Here is a 20,000-nt window from a genome sequence, read left to right on the forward strand (position 1 = left end):
AACTTCCTTTCAATACCACAACCTGGTTATTTTCTTCTCTGTTTCTCTGTCTCTGCATGTTTCTCTGTCTCTATGTCTCTGTCTGTCTCTCTCACGTATGCGTGCGTGCGTGCGTGCTTGTGTGTGTGTGTGTGCGTTATAAGGGATTGAACCCAGGCCCTTGGGTATGCCGGGCAAGCCCTCTAGCACTGAGCCAGCCCCTACCTTCCAAGCATCCTTCTCAGTCATCTAAAGCGCACTCCGCAGTGCCCCTCCGCCAACTGCCCTGCCGTGGCCCTGTCCTCCCAGCTCCATGCCTGTTTCTCCCCGCTGAGAGGGTGGCTCCTTTTCCCTCTGCTTGGCATATGTACTCTGACTTATCTGCCCAGAACTAGTTGTCACAACCTCTTCATCAAGAATCTGAAAGAAGGAGGCTGGAAAGATAGCTCAGAGGTTAAGGGCACTGACTACTCTTCCAAAGGTCCTGAGTTCAATTCCCAGCAACCACATGGTGGTTCACAGCCATCTGTAATGATATCTGGTGCCCTCTTCTGGCGTTCAGGTGTACATGCAGGCAGAATACTGTGTACATAATAACTAAATCTTAAAAAAAAAAAAAAGAATCTGAAAGATCATTGTTGGGAAAATGGTTGTTTTCCCCGTGTTTCCTACTTCCATGTCCTCTGTGAAGGCCGTGGCTACAGTGCTTACTACGTGAGATTGCAGTTCCTTATCACGTTATGTGTGTGTATGTCCCTGTTAGTGTGTGCACCTGGATACCCCTGCTTGTAGAAGCCTGAAGCTGATGCGCAGTGTGCTTTCTTGATTGTCCTGTGTCTGTCTCTATGAAGGCGCTGAGGACATAGGCCAGCATTTCTCTGCCGAAGCATAGACTGCCCTGACTGCCTTGAGACAGGGTCTCTCACTGAGCTTGAGGCTCACCAGCTGGCTACACTGGTTGGCCATTAGGCCCGTCCCTGTGCCTAGTGCAGGGGCGCAGGTGTGCACCACCACGCCCGGCTTATATGTGGGTGCTGGGGACCTGAACTCAGACCTTCACGTTTGACCGCTAAGCACTCTGCCTTCCCCTCCGCAGCTCACAGTTCTTTCAGATTGCTTTCTTCCGTCTTACAGTTGAGCACGCGGAGAGGAAGGGTGCTGTCCACTCATCTTTACCCCTCGGGCCCCTCAGCACAGCGTTGATATGCAGCATGGTAGCATGCTTGTAAGATGAAAAGCAATCTCTAGTAACGAACTCCCTCCTGGTGCTGCTGGGAAGTGAACACAGCTTTTATTTATTTTAAGACAGAGTCTCACTAAGTTGCACGTTCAGACCTTAAATCTGTGGCCCTCCAGCCTCAGCTCCCAAGCGCTGTGAATGTAGTTGGGGGCCACCAACCACACCTGGCTTATAGCCACCTGAGGTGTGTTCCTAACCCTGTGCTGAGCCGCGCTCCGTGTTGGGGAAGAAGGGTTACTCGCCTCTTCAGCTCTCTGCCCGGCAAGTGCTCATGCACAGTGGGTGCACAGTGCTCATGCACAGTGGGTGCTCACCCGGTTACACTGACCTGGAGGGCACTTGAATGGTCATTCTGACAGGCCAGTTCTTGCTCAACCTCTGAGACCTCCAGCAGAGTCCGCTCGCTGACCAACCGCGACAGTTCTCCGACCACTGTCACGTGCTTTGACACAGTCCCAGACATCTTCTTGAACTGTGGATAATTCTCAACAAAGGCCTGCCATGGAAGAGACATTAGTGGGAACTGCTGCTTCATTCTGACTGAGAACAGGCATTTGTAAAGAAAAGATTGTAAAGAACTGGGGTCATCTTCCTGACTGGGGTACAGCACCAAGGTCCCCAACCACATGGCACTATGGCATTATGCTTCGGCAGAGAAATGCTGGCCCATGTCCTCAGCGCCTTCATAGAGACAGACATAGGAGAAATGCCGGCCCTGTCCTCAGCGCCTTCATAGAGGCAGACATAGGAGAAATGCCGGCCCTGTCCTCAGCGCCTTCATAGAGGCAGACATAGGAGAAATGCCGGCCCTGTCCTCAGCGCCTTCATAGAGACAGACATAGGAGAAATGCCGGCCCTGTCCTCAGCGCCTTCATAGAGGCAGACATAGGAGAAATGCCGGCCCTGTCCTCAGCGCCTTCATAGAGGCAGACATAGGAGAAATGCCAGCCCTGTCCTCAGAGCCTTCATAGAGGCAGACGTGAGAGAACAGGAAGAAATACATGGCTCATCAAGGATGAGGAAGAAATACATGGCTCATCAAGGATGAGGAAGAAATACATGGCTCACCAAGGAGAGGCCTCAGAGAAAACACCTCATGCTAAACACAATGACTGGCTGATGGGATGAGCACTCGGGAGGCTGAGGCAAAAGCGCCGCTGCGAGTTCCAGGCCAGCCAGGTCTATAGCGCTACCGTGAGTGCAGCCTCTTGTAATAAATGCTGTTTCAAAAACAGAATCGAACAACAAAAAAGCAAACGCAAACAAGAAGCCAGCTGGGCATGACAACCCACACCTGGAACTCCAACGCTTGCGAGGGAGCGGCAGGATTTCACTTCGCAGGCGTCAGCTCGCTGAGTTTCGTAGCAGTTACCAGCCAGTGCCACAACACTCAAAGAGAAGCAAAGAATCACGATAGAAATCAGGCGTGGGACCCTGCCGCGTGTTGCCTACACAGGCAGCTCTGGTCTCGTCCGTGCGACGCCCGCCGGTGCAAGTCGCCTACCTTCATGTCTGCTATGGACTCCAGCTTTTGCTGCTCTTTTGGCCTCTTCCTCTGGAAGTCTTCCATGAGGTTCTTTATGTTGCTCCCAATCTCTGCGAAGTTCAGGTACATGTTCTGTGAAAACGGAAGTCAGAAGCGAAGCTCAAACTAGGCGGGCCTGGTTTTTGGACATCACAGAAGAAGTGAAAAAGAATTTTGGACACAGACTCAAAAGACACATTCCATTTTAATGATCAGATCTGGACATTGGCCAGGACACTAGTGATGAACACCTTCATTATTCACACAAAGAGCTACCAGAATGGAGAAAAGTCAGTGACTATGCGGGAGCGCTATGAAAAAAGAAAAAGAAAAAAGAAAACAAAACAAAGCAGCCAAGGCCAGCCCCCCAGCCAGAGCCAGCCCCCAGCCAAGGCTAGCCCCCAGCCAGGGCCAGCCCCCAGCCAAGGCTAGCCCCCAGCCAAGGCCAGCCCCCCAGCCAAGGCCAGCCCCCCAGCCAAGGCCAGTCCCCTAGCCAAGGCTAGCCCCCAGCAAAGGCCAGTCCCCCAGCAAAGGCTAGCCCCCCAGCCAAGGCTAGCCCCCCAGCCAAGGCTAGCCCCCCAGCCTTTGCAGTCCTGAGATACAGCCTAGCTGTGTGTGTCCCCCTTCCCACAAGCCAGTACTGACACTTTATATTAAAACAACTTAAAATTAAAGTCACCTACGTTAGCATAGAATTCATCATTCTCAGCAGACAGGACCACCTCCCGTAAGTCCTTGCTGATCCCTGGCACTCTGGAAAGGTCAATGCGGTTGTTGTTTATGCCCAGCAGCTCATGGACCATGGCCTGATATGTCCACTGAAGAAGTAGGACAGAAAGAATTGGCAAATGACAAAACATGAACATATCAAGCGTTTAGGAAAACGAAGAATGACAACATTGCTCACATCTAGCCTCTTACGTCAAACCTCTGTATTTAGTCCGCATGCTTAATAACACTTTATTCTCTACTAAGTATTAAGATTGTCACGTTAACTGCTTAAACACTCAAAAAGTCAAAACACTTTCATATTTCACATTCTGGAGAAAACGCAACACGATTAACACCCCTGATAGAAAGAAAACAATTACAGCTATCATTAGCTCTGATTTTTGCGTGTGAATTAAGAGTATATTTTTGGCTTCCTAGACAGGGCTATATTGGGACCACGGTTACAAGCCGGGCCACGTCCTGCTCCTGCGGCTCTCTGCGCCTGAGGAGTGCGCTCTTGCAGATCTGAGTGCTGCTGTATTATCCTGGGAACACTAATATTATCAGAAAAAAACTAACGAGTTCATCAAAACACTGGCCTAATCACACACTTGCCCTGGAATCCATTTTATATGTTTTTAACTGACTAGGAATTGTGAAGAAGGGTAGATTTCCAGCCTTTAAAAATGCAAATTTGTTTGGTTAACAACCAAACTGGTGAAATGCCACAAGTCTTTCTTCTCACCATTTATGGAGACTCGACTTTCAAATCCAGTATCTTTTAGCAAGTTATTATTACATCCAGAACCCAAATGCTGGAGATCTTCATATGTACATTTATAACAAACAATATATTAAGAAGTAATTTAAGATGGCCAGAGAGATGGCTCAGCTGTTAAGAGCACTAGCTGTTCTTCCAAGGACCCAGGTTCAATTCCCAGCACCCGCACAGCAGCTCACAACTGTCCGTAACTCCCGTCCCAGACCCAGTGCTCTCTTCTGGCCCTCACGGCACCAGGCACACGCATGCTGCACCGGCACACGCATGCTGCACTGGCACACGCATGCTGCACAGGCACACGCATGCTGCACAGGCACACGCATGCTGCACTGGCACACGCATGCTGCACTGGCACACGCATGCTGCACTGGCACACGCATGCTGCACTGGCACACCCATGCTGCACTGGCACACGCATGCTGCACTGGCACACGCATGCTGCATCGGCACACGCATGCTGCACTGGCACACGCATGCTGCACAGGCACACATTCAGGCAAAGCATCCATATGCATTTTTTTTTAAGAAAGAAAAAAAGAAGAGTTTAAGATGTAATAAAGGAAAGTACTTTTTAAAAAGTTAATTTTGTGCATACGTATGTGCCGCATGAGTGTGGATGCCCAAAAGAGGGCATCAGACCCTGTGGATGTGGAGTTAGAGGCAGCTGTGAGCTGCCCAGCATGGGTGCTGGGAACTGAATTTGGGTCCTCTGGAAGAGCAGTCAGTCCAAACACTCGGCTGTCTCTCAAGAAGGTGCTTTATTGCCTAAAAGATTTGTCAAAGAACTGGAAGGAAAGATGGCTCAGTGGTTAAGAGCACTGGCTGCTCTTCCAAAGGACCTGAGTTCCGATCCCAGCACCCACCTGGCAGCTCACAGCTGTCGGTAACTCCAGCTCCAGGGGATCCAGTGCCCTTCTAGACTCCATGGGTACCAGGCACACAGATGGTACAAAGATACACACACAGGCAAAACAGTCATACACATAAAAGAAAAAAAAAGAAAAGAAAAAAAGAGGGTTTTCAGCCTCCACAACAAATCAAAACAAATAACAAAAATACAGACTTGCCATGAGGATTGCTTGTAAACCAGTTAGATCCCTCTAGGCACGGACAGCAAGTACAGCAAAGCAGCAACGTCTGTTTTCTCTTCCTTTCAGTACATAGGGTTTTGTTTGTTTTTTTTTTTTAAGGACAAGAGATTCTCTCTTTTAACCTTACTTAAAATGCTTAGCTTACTACAAACATGTAACAAGCTCTCAGTGAAATTTGTTTTCTTTGGCATACAGAATTACTGCTTTTATTAGTTTTATTTTCTTAATTAGTAAGCTTGAATGTGGGCTTGTGCATGAGTTGTGATGCCTGCAAAGGCCAGGCAGGGCATTGAGTTCCTTTGGAACAGGAGTTAAAAGTGTCTGTGAGCTGCCCGTGTGGGGGCGGGGAATAGAACTCAAGTCCTCTGCAAGGGCAGCAGGTGCTCTTAGCCACTGAGCCAGTTCTCCAGACCTCTGTCCATCTTTCCTTCCTTCCTTCCTTCCCTCCGTCCCGCCCTTCCTTCCACAGTGAAATGCCCTCAGCGCTGACATCACTATGTCCTGCGCAGGGACTGACTTGGAGATGAGGGCTTTCTCTCTCTCAATCGAAGTCGCCATTCACAGCATAACTACATACAAGGAGCTGCTTAGCCTGCAGAAAAGTAAACATGGGGGGCACCCGCCACCTTAGGAGTGTCAAAACACCCAAAGATACACAACTTGAGGGAGAAAGCAGACCCTGCCTGCTGAAGCAGCCTCTAAAAAGCTTCTCTCTGGCTTTTGAGTGGCTTCAAGGGAGACATGTTTCCATAGGGGAAGTGGGAAGAGAAGCCATGCCAGACACCGCACAGTGGCAAGAAGCCACGTAGGCCTCCGTAGCAGCTGCTGCCGCTGTGTGTGAGGTTGGGTGCACATCCTGAAGCAGGTTGTTTTTAAGCCAGGAGGTCAGTGGGAAGGCAAAGGTGGCAGCCCAGGAGTGGAATGCCGAGGGCTGTCATTTAGCAGCCTTGGGTTTGTAGAATACAGAGCACAGAGACAAGAAGAAAGAACCGAACAGCATGAGGCCGGGGATCAGAGCAGCACTTGAGCAGTGAGGTCGGAGAACGTGATGCTGGGGCTCTGGGCTCTGGACCCTGGAGCCCAGAGCTGAAGCTGCCTTGAAAGGAGTGTGTTCGCGGCAGGAAGGAGAGTGGGATAGAGGCAGAAACACCAGAGGACATAAGGCAAAGCCAAGAACAGCTGAAAGCAAGGAGGTGGGCAGAACGCGACCCGTCCACACTCGCGTTTTAACGCGCTCCAGGCAGAATGCCCCTTCCTGTGCTGGCGAGGGCCCCGCACCTGGTTGAGCAGCGGGGTGATGGCATCGTCACAGCGATCCAGGATGAGAAGCAGGGGAGGAACCTCTGTCCGCCGGAATTCAAAGAGCTCGTATTCTTTACTTATCACTTGCTGAGAAGAAGAGAGCAAAATGGTTTGGTTAACCAGTTAGCTGCAAGATGGCAAAAACAATGAATGAATGAAAAAATGAATAAAAAACACATGTGGCGGTTCCCCGCCCTCACAGGCCTCCCATAAAAGGGTCCGAGAGCTTCATGAAGTTTTGTAGCGAGTTGTTTAATAAGTCAGGACTTGCCAGGCATGACTTTTAATCCCAGCACTCAGGAGGCAGAGGCAGGTGGATCTCCACCAGTTCAAGGCCAGCCTGGTCTACAAAGCAAGTTCAAGACAGCCAAGGCTACACAGAGAGACCTTGTCTCAAAACACCTGGGGGGGGGGGGGGGAAGAAGGCAGGACTTGAAATCCTACTTTACAAGTGATTCAGCTGGGCCCCTAAAGTTAAATAGCTGTGAATATTCTTTAGGTTAAACCCAAGGGTGATAATTTGCTCCTTTTTTATTTTGAGTTATGTAGCCATACTTCTTTGCCAATAAAACTGACACATCTTCTCCTTTGGCCCTTCCTCCACCCCTGCCCCGCTCCCCGCCCAGGCTGTCTGTCTGTCTCCGGCTGCCTTTATTTTGAGACAGAGACCTTCCCTGGCCCGGACTTTGCTATGTAGACTAGGCTGGCCTTGAACTCACAAAGATCTTCCTGCCAAGGCATGAACCACCACGCCTGGCACGTCAGATATTTCCTAACCATTACAGGGAATGAGCAGCCGTGAGGTTTTAGAGCCAGCAACCGGGGACGCGGTACCTTAACACATTCTCCAAGTCTCTTTGCAGCCTCTGACGAAAGCTGGTACCGGATCATGGGGCACTTCTTGAGAGATAAGAGGAGAGCTGTCAGCCCTTGAGTTGTTCTGGATAGCTGGGCTGGATCCCAATTTCGACCCTTTTTTGGTTAAAAACATATTAAAAGAAAATATATTATTTTTCTCTTATAACTCCAGTTACTTGAGGAATTAATTTCCACTTGATTAACTTATTTTGAAAATCCTTGCCTTCCATACCTGACAGCAACCCAAAATATTGAGGGAAAACAAATGTGGGTTCACAGCAATGTAATCACCATAAAATTCCTGCAAACGAAAAGCATCAAGATTAGTCAATCTATGATCTCCAACTGCACTGAGAGCTACAGGCTCCAACTGCACTGAGAGCTACAGGCTCCAACTGCACTGAGAGCTACAGGCTCCAACTGCACTGAGAGCTACAGGCTCCAACTGCACTGAGAGCTACAGGCTCCAACTGCACTGAGAGCTATAGGCTCCAACTGCACTGAGAGCTACAGGCTCCAACTGCACTGAGAGCTACAGGCTCCAACTGCACTGAGAGCTACAGGCTCCACCTGCACTGAGAGCTATAGGCTCCAACTGCACTGAGAGCTACAGGCTCCACCTGTACCCGGTGCTATAGGTGCCAGCTCTATGGAGTGCTCTGGGCTCCAGCTATACCAAGTACAGTAATCAAATGGGAACACAGAAGGTGAAGAGATACAAGATGATGAAATAAAGCTAAGCAGCAATGGTCAGCATATGGGAACTGGACTAACTATAAATACCAGCAATGATACATCTTCTTTTAAAAAGTTGAAGCATAGTACTGGAGAGATGGCTCAGAGGTTAAGAGCACTGAATGCTTCTTCCAAAGGTCCTGAGTTCAATTCCCAGCAACCACATGGTGGCTCACAGCCATCCATAATGAGATCTGGTGCCCTCTCTGGGCTGCTGATTCACATATGGGCAGAATACAGTATAAAATAATACATAAATAAATCTTTAAAAAAGAGCTGAAGTATACACACCAAAGTAAATTTTCAATTAGTAAAAAAAATAAAACATTTGAAACAAAACAAAAATAAATAAATAAAACATTGCTGTAGGGTATACCATATTACATGCCAAGTGTATTCTTGTGGGGTGGGATATGATTTCAAATAGGTCATTCTTGGGGCTGGAGATATAGCTCAGTGGGTAAGAGCGCCGTCTGCTCCTCCAGAGGTCCTGAGTTCAATTCCCAGCAACCACATGGTGGCTCACAACCATCCACAATGTGATCTGGTGCCCTCTTCTGCAGATAAAGCACTCATATGCAATAAATAAAATGAATCTTTAAAAAAAATAGGTCATTCTTTTTGTATGCTCTAGCACTTAAAATATCTTTTTGAAAAACTCAGAACTAGTTTATTTGCTACCTGTGAAGACGGTACATTTCATGTAGGTGGTAAATATATTCAAATATTTACGATAAATGTATTCGAGAACACTGAACTGCTCAAGATGGAAAAATAACATTATACATGCTAATGTTATATCTCATATAGCATACAAATACATGATTAGGGATTTCCAAGTTTTAGCCTAGTGACAAAGTCTATTAGCTCCCAAAGTACGAGTCTCTCACACAGAACACGAGGAAACCTCACTCCCAGCCCGATGCCCAGTCTCTCCCACTCAGGCAGTCTTATTGGTGAAAGTCTTTAAAGTAAGGCTCAGAAGCTATCGACCTGACTCTGTCCCCAACTGTGGAAATGTCCCGCCATAAGTCAGCCCCTCTGCTCCTTCCCACTGGTCCCATTAGTTCTCTTTCTACCCAATGTACAACCTCCTTCAGACGTCCTGAATACAAGTCTAGTCTGCTGTGTACACATTCGTTTTCTCTGATTAGAGAGCCACAGCTTTACCTGAACTTCAGCCACGACTTCCTGCTCATCAGCCTCAGCCAACGACTTCACATCGCTCTTGCTGATCACGTTACTGAAATCTGAAATAGACACATTGTATTTGACTCAAACAGCATCAGCTTAGCTGCAATGGGACTTAACCAGGCCTGTGGCAAAGCCTAAAGACGAAGGGCGGTTAGCACAGTTGTGGCACATATTGGAGTCGCATACCTTCAGGCTGGGACGAGGAGCACAAAGGTGTTTAAATCCCCAAGTTAATACTTTGAAAAGACCATCACTAAAAACACCAGAGGACGCCACAGACTCAATGCACTACCTTCAACAGCAAATATGAGAATGAAATAACCCTTTATCCTCTCTTTTATATGTAAATTGTATCAAATAAGACATAAGGGAATGTCTTTTTAAAACATTTTTTTAAAAAAGATTTACTTGTTTACTGTGTATACAGTACTGTGACTGCATGTGCGCCTGCAGCCCAGAAGAGGGCACCAGATCTCAATACAGATGGCTGTGAGCCGCCATGTGGGTGCTGGGAATTGAACTCAGGACCTCTGGAAGAGCAGACAGTGCTCTTAACCTCTGAGCCATCCAGGGAGACTATACAGCATCACCTATTTAGTATTCTTGGCCAAACGAAATCAAAACTTAATCCATTCAGGTTCTTTATCCACTTACAGATGTTCACGGATAAAGGAACCGGTTTAACGTGAAGGGACATGTGGAACTGCCCACAGTGATGCGGTCAGGAAGACGCAGCAACTGCTCCCTCCGTGAACCTGGAAGGAGACCTACAGAACACCAGGGAGGCGCAACACACTGACCAGCGAGCTCTCATACGTGGGCCTTATTTTTATACAGACTCAAACAAAGGGCGGGGGTGGGGTGGGGTGGGGCGGATTTGAAATCTGAACACTGAATTGAGTTCATGAAAACAGAAGTTACTTTTCATTTTTGCTCACATGAACCTATCTCTATTAAAGATACACAATGAAATACTGACGAGTAAAACTTACATGATATCTTAGATCTGTTTTAAAAATATTGATGGGTAGGAAATGGGAGCTTAGCTCACAGAAGACTGGTGTGCCTGGGTACACTGGAATTTCTCATGCTATTTTATTTGTGAGCTTCTGACATTTTCCATAGTGTTTTCAAGTAGTTTTCTTTACAAAAAAAGGCCTGTTAAGTAAGAGATTTAGCAGATCTCAAATTATTAAAATTGAGGAGATCAGAAGGCTAATTTACTATTAAATTGTGCTAAAAGTCTATAACGAATAATATTACTAAATACTATTATACTTTAAGCAATTAAAATTCTGAGATGGATTGCTATACCCTACCTCAGCAGTTCATATTTTACAGGCCTTAGTGTTAGAATACTTTTATTCTGTTTTGTAGCTCTCTAGCCCAAATCAATCTTTACAAACACTAGACTCACCACCCTCTGCTGTGCAGGGGCGCTGTGTGGAGGAGATGGGGGTGTCTACCACACGACCCCATTCCACTTTCAGCAAAGGAACTCAGAAAAGGAGTGCTTCTATTATATACTGACTTAAATACAGAACTCAGAGAATATCTATCTGTCCTGGACTCACTCTGTAGACCAGACTGACCTCGAACTCCCAGAGATCCTCCTGCCTCTGCCTCCTGAGTGCTGGGATTAAAGGTGTGTGCCACCATGCCCAGCTTGTAATTTGACTAAAACAAACAAACACCCTAAAACTAAAATGAGCGTACGTGGGCATGAGCGCACTAAGGACCAGTGCCTCAGAGCCGCAGGGAAGTCAGCAAAGCCCTGGCCTAAGGCTCAGAGCGATGGCAAAGCCTTCCTGTGGTGAGAGTCAGGATGCTGGCCCTGTGTGGGCAAAGACTGAAGCACAGCTTGCTCCTCCTGCCGTTTGCAGCTGGAGACTGCTCTCTGCTAGGACACTAGCTACCCAGCTGCCCTAACGCTGCAACCCCAACCATAAACTTATTTGTGTTGCTACTTCATAACTGTAACATTGTTGCTGTTATGAACTGCAATGCAAATACATGATATGCAGGGTACCGATGTGCAGCCCCTGTGAAAGGGGCTCCATCCCCGCAGGGGCCGTGGCCCACAGGTTGAGAACCACTGAGCTCGCCCACTCAGCCACCACCCTTCCTGCTGAGGTGCCTGCTGCTGCATAACGGGTGCTGCTCCGTCAGCGTGCGCACGGCCACCTGACCCCGGCTTTCTCTTCTATGTCTGTGTGTCTATCCCTCACCACTCTTAGATTCTCAGGACCGAGGTGCACCCCTATCACAGCGGCTAAAATGGGAGTCAGCAAGGAATGAGTGCAGGGGTGCAAAGCTACTGGACTTCCCTTACAGTGCTCGTGGGAACGTGGGCCACTCCTCAGCAGCAAAGAGAGGGTGACACATACACATGGCAACCTAGGAACTGTGCTGTGCCACGTGCAGAGCGCATGCCGTGCCTCGTGCAGAGCGCATGCCGTGCCTCGTGCAGAGCCCATGCCGTGCCTCATGCAGAGCCCATGCCGTGCCACGTGCAGAGCGCATGCCGTGCCTCGTGCAGAGCCCATGCCGTGCCTCGTGCAGAGCCCATGCCGTGCCTCGTGCAGAGCCCATGCCGTGCCACGTGCAGAGCGCATGCCGTGCCTCGTGTAGAGCGCATGCCGTGCCACGTGGAGAGCCCATGCCCTGCCACGTGCAGAGCCCATGCCCTGCCACGTGCAGAGCCCATGCCGTGCCTTGTGCAGAGCGCATGCTGTGCCACGTGCAGAGCGCATGCCGTGCCTCGTGTATAGCCCATGCCGTGCCTCGTGTAGAGCGCATGCCGTGCCTCGTGTATAGCCCATGCCGTGCCTCGTGTAGAGCGCATGCCGTGCCTCGTGCAGAGCCCATGCCGTGCCACGTGTAGAGCATTCTTAGAACAACAAACATTACAGAACGAAGAGCAGAGTGACAGCTGCCAGGGCTAAGCATGGACTGAGGTAGACGTGGATATGGTCAGTAAAGGGCAATGCGGGGACAGAACGGTTCTGTTGCTTGATTGTGTCGTGGTAATATCCTGGCTGCGACCCTGACACTGTCATGTTAGGTGCTACATGAGGGAGACGGGTGAAGGCACACGGATCTCTGTAGTCTGTATAACTACCTATCACTTTAGTCTATTTTCTGTGCCCATGGTTCAATACCACTGTCTAGTAAGCTACAAGAAAAGGGATCTATATTGGCTCAGAGTTCTAGTCCTAAGTTTAGGGGCCGCAGGGTGCGGACCACGCACTGATGGTGTGGAGACGTGCAAGGCCACACTGGCTTTAGAGCAGACTCGCTCTTAGGACATTAGCCCATCAGTCCCACAGGCATATTAATACCTCTCACGGGTCCCATCCCAATATGTCATAGCAGAACTGAATGTCAACTTGAGGGTTCTGGGGTGGGGGAGGGTGGAGTGGGAATGACAAGCCAGCAGGCACAGGAATCTGCACTTTTAAATAGTTAATTAAAAATACAACTATGATTATTAACTCAGGGAACAAAAAGTAGGATGAGAAACTATTAAAAATACTTTTACCTGTTAGATACATAAACACTCAAATAAAGTAAGAGACAGCTCATCGTAAAATTTAAAATATTATTTAAAATTAACTCTTGGCTTCATTATTTTTTGTTTTTGTCTTTGTTTTGAGTCAGAGTTTCTCTGTGTAGCCCTGGCTGTCCTGGACTTACTATGTAGACCAGGCTGGCCTGGAACTCAGAGATCTGCCTGCCTCTGCTTACAGGGTGCTAGGACCACTGCCTAGCTAATTTTTGGCATCATTAAATAGTAATATATGGTAAAAGAAATATGTATATCTTAGATAATGGTCTAAACCTCCAAAGCCTGAACATCTCTCAAATATCCTACCCCTCCCGCCCCCTCTCTGTGTAGCTTTGGCTGGCCTGGGACTCACTGGCTCCCCAGTGATGGGATTAGAGGCCCAACCCACCAGGCTAATAATGCTCCAACCTTCTGGGTGCTAACTTTGCTCCCTAGTTTCAAAACCAGCTCCAGACTTTACTAATTCTACAAAGAGCAATGGTGCCACCTAGAGGACAACGGTTGCAACTTCCATAGCAGAATGGAAGAAAAATCCAAATAAATTTTGAGTGGCACGAACCTAGCTCTTCCCCAGGCTTTGCCTCTGCACAGGCGATGTGTCCTTCATGCATCGCATAAAACAGCAAAGCCAAGTGGGCGAGTGCAGCTGGAGAGGGGACACATTTCCATTACCCAATAGACCCCCGTGTATCCGTCCCCCGAACTAATTAGTTTCTATACCTCAATTCACAAGTGAAACACAGAGTAGGTAAATATTTTAATGGAGGAAAAATATGCAATTTAGCTACTTATAATTTTTGGCTAATAAATCAGCCTTTTAAAATGCAAAGCAAAGTAAAAAGCCTTTTATCTAAGCAATCATGGATGAATGGAAATTGTTATTTTGGTTTCAGAAAAGGAATTATGGCTACTACTTAATTTTAAAAGGTTTATTCATTTTTATCTTATGTACATTTTTGCCTGATGTATGTCTGCGTACCATGTGTGTGCCAGAAGACAGTGCCAGATCCCCTATAAGTGGAGTTACAGATGGTTGTGAGCTACCGTGTGGGTGCTGGGAATTGAACCCTGGTCCTCTGGGAAGAGCAGCCAGTGCTCTTAACAGCTGAGCCACTGTCCAGTCCCCACACTGCGCCTAATGCTTTGAGTCCACGAGCCTCTCAGTGCTGAATTCAATGAACTTGATGGTACAGGTTACCCGAGAGCCTGGCCTACCTCAGACACACATACGCACATCACTGACAAAGGGAACTGACATACTTACAAATAAAATAGATGCTGTATTTGGGTCTTCGGAGTTCCTGAATTACATAGTCTACGTTCTCCTAGAAGAGAAAGAGCAAACACAGCGTGAGCACAGCTGTTCAGTTAAAATGAGGGTGATGATAATGATGATGATGAATAACAACAATAAAAACAACAAAAACCATAAAAAATAATAATAATGGGCTGGCAAGATGGCTCAGCAAATAGGAGCATCTGCTGCCGAGTCTGATGACCTGAGCTGAGTCCCTGTCACGTACATGGCGGGAGGAGATAGCCCACTCCTGTGAATTGTCCCGCAACCTCTGTGAATGTGACCTTAAAAATAACAAATGTTAGAAACAAAACAAACAAACAAACAAACAAAAATCAGTCTGTTTAAGATTTAAGTTTTTTTGACGGGCATGGTGGTGCACACCTGTAATCCCAGCACTCGGGAGGCAGAGGCAGGTGGATCGCTGTGAGTTCGAGGCCAGCCTGGTCTACAAAGTGAGTCCAGGACAGCCAAGGCTACAGGGAGAAACCCTGTCATGTAAAACCAAAATTAACTAAATAACTAAATAAAATAAAATAAATTAAGTTTTTAATTTTGTGCAAATAAACCTGTAGAGGGCAAAGGCCTCAGATTCCACTGGCCCTCAAGCTACAGGTGGCTGTGAGGTGCCCGACACGGGTGCTGGGCATCACGCCGGAGTCCTCTGTAAGAGCGGTGCACACTCTGACCCAATGAGCCGTCTCTCCTGCCCAGCTCGTTTTACAAAGTCAAAACATGAGAATTCTAATCCCAGGCCATTCTGGTGAACACTTGATCTGTTTTCTGATACCAGAACAGATGGTTAAATTTCAAATTACATCAGGTTTTAAAACTAAAATTTGTGGGGACAAATTTGTGGGGGTTCTGTTGCTTCTGTCACTGTTAATATATTTTAAATTAAGCACTTTAAAATTTATTTAAATTGGGCTGGAGAGATGGCTCAGTGGTGAAGAGCACTGCCTGCTCTTCCAAAGGTCCTGAGTTCAATTCCCAGCAACCACATGGTGGCTCATAACCATCTATAATCTGATGCCCTCTTCTGGCCTGCAGGTGTACATGAAGACAGAACATTGCATACATAATAAATAAATAAATAAATAAATATTTTTTTAAATTATTTAAATCATGCCATTTAAAAATAGTTTTAAGAAGCACTCACTGTAACCTCCGATGGTGCTGCCACAAATTCCAGTACTCAGAAGGCAGAAACAAAGAGGATGTAGGGTTTTTGTTTTGTTTTGTTTGTTTGTTTTGGTTTTAAGAGACAGGGTTTCTCTGTGTAGCCTTGGCTGTCCTGGACTCCCTTTGTAGACCAGGCTGGCCTCGAACTCACAGAGATCCACCTGCCTCTGCCTCCCGAGTGCTGGGATCACCACCATGCCCGGCTGAGGATGTGGGTCAAGTCAGCCTGGATGACATAGCCAGACCCTGTCTGAAGGCTGAAGGGGAGCAAGCAAAGGAACAGGAGTGTACAGTGCCTCAACGAGGAAAAGCCTTTGCACTGCCAGTCAAACTACAGAAAACTATCTTTACGATATAAACATTTACACTGTAATGATTAAGAGATGTATTTATTTGTAGGTGTATCTGCGTGAGCACATGTGCACGTGGGTGTGCTTGCTCCTGGGTTGCAGGCTTGTAGCCGCGCCCAGCTAACCATGTGGCACTGAGACCTACACTCTGGTCCTCCTGACTGTTGAGCCATTCTCCATCCCTTTCTTGCTTTTGTTACTGTCTGAGTTAGAAGAACATGTGGCCCAAGTGGGCTTCAGAATACTGTGTAGCTAAGGGTGACTTGAACCTCTGCCTGCCGAGCGCTGGCATCACAGACAAGTGCTACCATGTCCAGCGCACTGTGTAGTCCTAAGGACAAACTGTTTTTTAATAAGTACTCTAGGCATAACATTTCTCCTTTGTACAGTCAGGTAAAAAGGTCAAAAAAAAATGTGAAGCCAAGAGAGTTTGAGAGAGTGTATACAGCTTTCCAGAAGTCTCCTCACTTTATGCCAGGAAATAATGAACTAAGTCATCTCTAAGACCCCTCTTCATGACCAAAATCACGAATGTGAAAAACAAAACAAGACAAAACCGAAAACCTCACATTATTTCAGCAACTATTTCTTAGGCCTCTTTTATGTGGCGGGCACTGTGGGAACATAGTGGGATGTGGCCGGCCAGATCCGGTCTCTGCTGACTTACAGGCCAGCTAGGTGTCAGTCACAAAACCCACATAACCTCGGCCAGTAAGTGTCACAAGCCTGAAATCCCAGCACTCAGGAGGCAAAGGAGGGGCGGGGGCGGGGACTCCTGCAAAACTGCAGCCATCCAGGCCTCCACAGGGAAACCACTCTGAAAACAAACACCTTCAATTGTAAACCAGTGCCGGAGAGGAAGGCGGTGCTGTTTATAACAGGGATGCCTGGCCTGCCCAGTAAGGCCAAGGAAGATTTGCTTGAGGACGTGAAGGAGGGGTCATGTGAAGGCCACACGGTGTGATGAAAAACATCAGAATGTGAGTGGACCGAGGGGTAGTGCAGCCAAAGTGCAGAGTGGCAAAGAGGCTCAAAAAGCCACATAAGACCTAGACCACGCTGGACTCCGCAGTCAACAAGGAAGGAGTCTGTTTTTACCATTAAAAACAAAGCAAAAAACAGAGAGAAGCCAGCAGTGATTTCAAGCAGAGTGACACAATCGGTTTGCCATTTGGGAAAGTACACAGTGTGCAAGAATAAAAGCAGCCCGGCGTAGCGGTGGTGCACGCCTTTAGTCCCCGCTACTCGGGAGGCAGAGGCAGGTGGATCTCCGTGAGTTCAAGGCCAGCCTGGTCTACAAATTGAGTCCAGGAGAAACCCTGTCACAACGCCCCCGCCCCAAATAAATAAACAAATAAATAAATAAATAAATAAATAAATAAAATAATAGGCTATTTAAAAATAAGAAATAGGAAAGGTTTTTTGTTTGTTTGAAAACAAACAAGAGGGTCAGAGAGATGAGCTGGCTCAGTGGGTAAGGGCATCTTCACTAAGCCTGAGCACCTGAGTTTGAGTCCTGGGACTCAGAGGGTAGGAGAAAGCCCTGCTCCCGAGCTGCTCTCTGACCCCCACCCCCACCCCAGCGAAAAGACGGCACTGGAGCCAGATTTGCAAGGTGATGCACAGAAGCCAAGAAATGGCTTACGAACTAACTTTCAGATGATGCGGCAGGAATTAACAGAGAGAGGGGTGACAAAAAAAAAAAACAACAAAAAACAAAACAAAACAAAAAAAACAACGCCCTCTTGGCTGTAATGTCGGAGCAGAACAGGAGCGCAGGAGGGTTCAGTGTGTAAAGGAAAACCAAAGGGGCAGGAGGACGGCCTTTCCCTGCGAGGTCACCGGACTTCACTGCAGGCGTGAAACTGAGCCACCACAGCCACCATGGAATGACTTCTCACTGTTCTTATGATAAAGACAGAATTGTTCCTAAGCACAGATGGGGATGGACTGGTAGAGGTTCAAGATAGAAGGGCTGTATGAACGCGTCCCTCGCACACCGACGTTCAGTGCTGGGCGCAGAGCTCAATCCAGCACTGAAGAGATCTGGGTTCCCAGAGCTCGTGGCTTTGGGGATAGCTATTAATCCAAAAAATGTATGTATGTATGTATGTATATATATATGTCTTGAAGGAAAACCTGGCTGTCAGAGGTAAACTGAGGCAGGGGAAGGAGAGGAAGAACAGTCACAACACTGACAAAACCGGGTAATTATGATGCCACAAACGATGGTAACACAAATTTATTTTGCCTTCTCAATGCTTTCAGATTAGTGTCCCGCATCTGCCTGCGGAGACGGCAGCTCAGCTTGTGTAGTACCTTTGTGGGTCGAAGAAAACAAATTGCTTTTAGGTGTTTCATGATCTCTCGATTTGGAGAATCGATTCGCTCGAAGAGGTACACTTCCTTCTGAAGGATCTCTGACTGTGTGTAGACCATACTCACTATACCGGTCTGTAAAGAGAGAGTGAGCTAAGGTTACCCTAGTCCGGGCTAATAAACAACACCGTCAGCAGTGAAGCCTTTTGCCAACAACACCTGGCTAGGTAACTTCAATGCTAATTTGGGGAACGATATTTACTGAATATCCCAAACAGGCTGCAATGTGTTAGAACGAAAACCTGCTCTCTCTGAACAGGAACAACGTAAACTTCTAAAGAGGTTCCCCCACTCCTTTAGAAAGTTCTTTAAAACAAAACAAAAATTAAAAAAAGAAAACCTTGTGGCCAGCAAATAATCTGTCATTTCATCTTGAGCTCCAACAATTAACTTTTTAAAAACAGCGTTGGGTGAAGTAACAGGGTCGCCCTAAAAACATCTTGCAAGTGTTTCCTCTGTCACCAAACAACAACTTCTTGGCAGACACTCCTTCATGTGCAAGAAGTCTCGTGGCTCCGGTTTGAGCCGGTTAGACCGCACGCCCGCCAGGAAAGCTTTATACAACTTTTCCAGTGCCAGACAGAAGAGACCATGATCGTCATGAGACGCTACGTCCTACACTGGACCGGGAGCAGCAAGTCTACGAGCTTCCTTCATAAACACTGAGCAAAAGCGAACTCACCGTTTCCTTATCCATGAGAAGCACCTTCATGCCGGGCCCGCTGTCCTCGATCATTTTGGAAATATACTGCTTCACAGCAAACACCACGTTCATGGTGGCGGATTGACAGCTGCCCCCAAAGCCCTTCCCGCCCCCTTTCCTGGCTGAATTAACCTCGGGCCGGTAGGCTGGGTCTCAGCTGCTTCCGGCCGGCCAAGCATCGGTTTCCGGGAGTCCGGGTAGCTCCGATAACTGGGAGTTGTAGTTCCTCTGTGAAGCGCCGGCGCCGTTCCGCACCGTCGTGGCGTCGGGAGTGGGAGGCAGCCGGTTCCCTCAGACGAGCGCTGTGCAGGCTTCTGGCTCCGCGCGTGGAGGGCTTGGCGCGTCGCAGTAGACAGCTGTCCCGAACACAGCAACCACCGCGCGCGGCCGTGCCCACTGCTGGCCGAGCATCCCTTCTGGAGACCCGCGTGGGAAGCCACGCATGTCATAGTGGCTCTGGCCAGGCCGAGGCCGCGGGATGGCAGGTTCGAGACAGATGTGTTCTGCATAGCCCAGGCTGGGCTACGTAGGGAGACGCTGTTTCATCAGTATCTGAACAAACCTTAAAGTAGCATCAGGGGACGGACTCCCCTGGTGGTCATTATTAAGGCAATGGCAGTGCCGGGTGTTAGGGCTGAAAATGAGACTCAAATGCATTTTCTTCCTTAAAAAAAAAAAAAAGATTTATTTATTATTATGTATACAGTGCTCTGCCTGCATGTACACCTGCAGGTCAGAAGAGGGCATCAGATCACATTATATATGATTGTGAGCCACCATGTGGTTGCTGGGATTTGAACTCAAGACCTCCTGAATAGCAGTCAGTGCCCTTAACCTCTGAGCCATCTCTCCAGGCCCTCAATTGGATTTTCTGAAGAAAATCTTTTCTAAAGAAAAGCTGAAGTAGATCACACGGTTGTTGAGTGAAGGAATAAAGCGAAGCCGTTAGGGATGCTGTAGGAGAGACCTTAGAGACCCCAGGAGGGCGGGGAGCGCCAGGACCGCAGGACCGCGAGCCCACCGCGCCCAAAGCGCTGGGCTTCTCCGGTCTGCAGGGTACCGGCTTTCCAGGGCCCCTGAAATGGTCTGGGGGCGCTGACGCAAA

The 20,000-nt window shown here is 47.9% G+C and overlaps 1 protein-coding gene across 1 annotated transcript in view; it reads right to left on the reverse strand.

The window, feature by feature from the left end:
- Positions 1 to 19,072, reverse strand: part of VPS45 (vacuolar protein sorting 45 homolog) — a 61,753-nt gene extending 42,681 nt beyond the window's left edge. Inside the window, exons 1-10 of the mRNA XM_084769596.1 lie at positions 18,875 to 19,072; positions 18,133 to 18,267; positions 14,249 to 14,309; positions 9,393 to 9,472; positions 7,720 to 7,788; positions 7,464 to 7,601; positions 6,606 to 6,716; positions 3,428 to 3,562; positions 2,724 to 2,837; positions 1,548 to 1,715 (exon numbers count right to left, since the gene is read on the reverse strand). Coding sequence (XP_084625722.1) covers positions 1,548 to 1,715; positions 2,724 to 2,837; positions 3,428 to 3,562; positions 6,606 to 6,716; positions 7,464 to 7,601; positions 7,720 to 7,788; positions 9,393 to 9,472; positions 14,249 to 14,309; positions 18,133 to 18,267; positions 18,875 to 18,967 — 1,104 coding nt within the window. The 5' untranslated portion in view covers positions 18,968 to 19,072. The remainder of the gene's footprint in view (positions 1 to 1,547; positions 1,716 to 2,723; positions 2,838 to 3,427; positions 3,563 to 6,605; positions 6,717 to 7,463; positions 7,602 to 7,719; positions 7,789 to 9,392; positions 9,473 to 14,248; positions 14,310 to 18,132; positions 18,268 to 18,874) is intronic.
- Positions 19,073 to 20,000: the final 928 nt, after the last annotated feature.

The sequence above is a fragment of the Acomys minous genome (assembly GCF_964271855.1).
Source record: "Acomys minous genome assembly, chromosome: 19".
NCBI classification, from domain to species: domain Eukaryota; kingdom Metazoa; phylum Chordata; class Mammalia; order Rodentia; family Muridae; genus Acomys; species Acomys minous.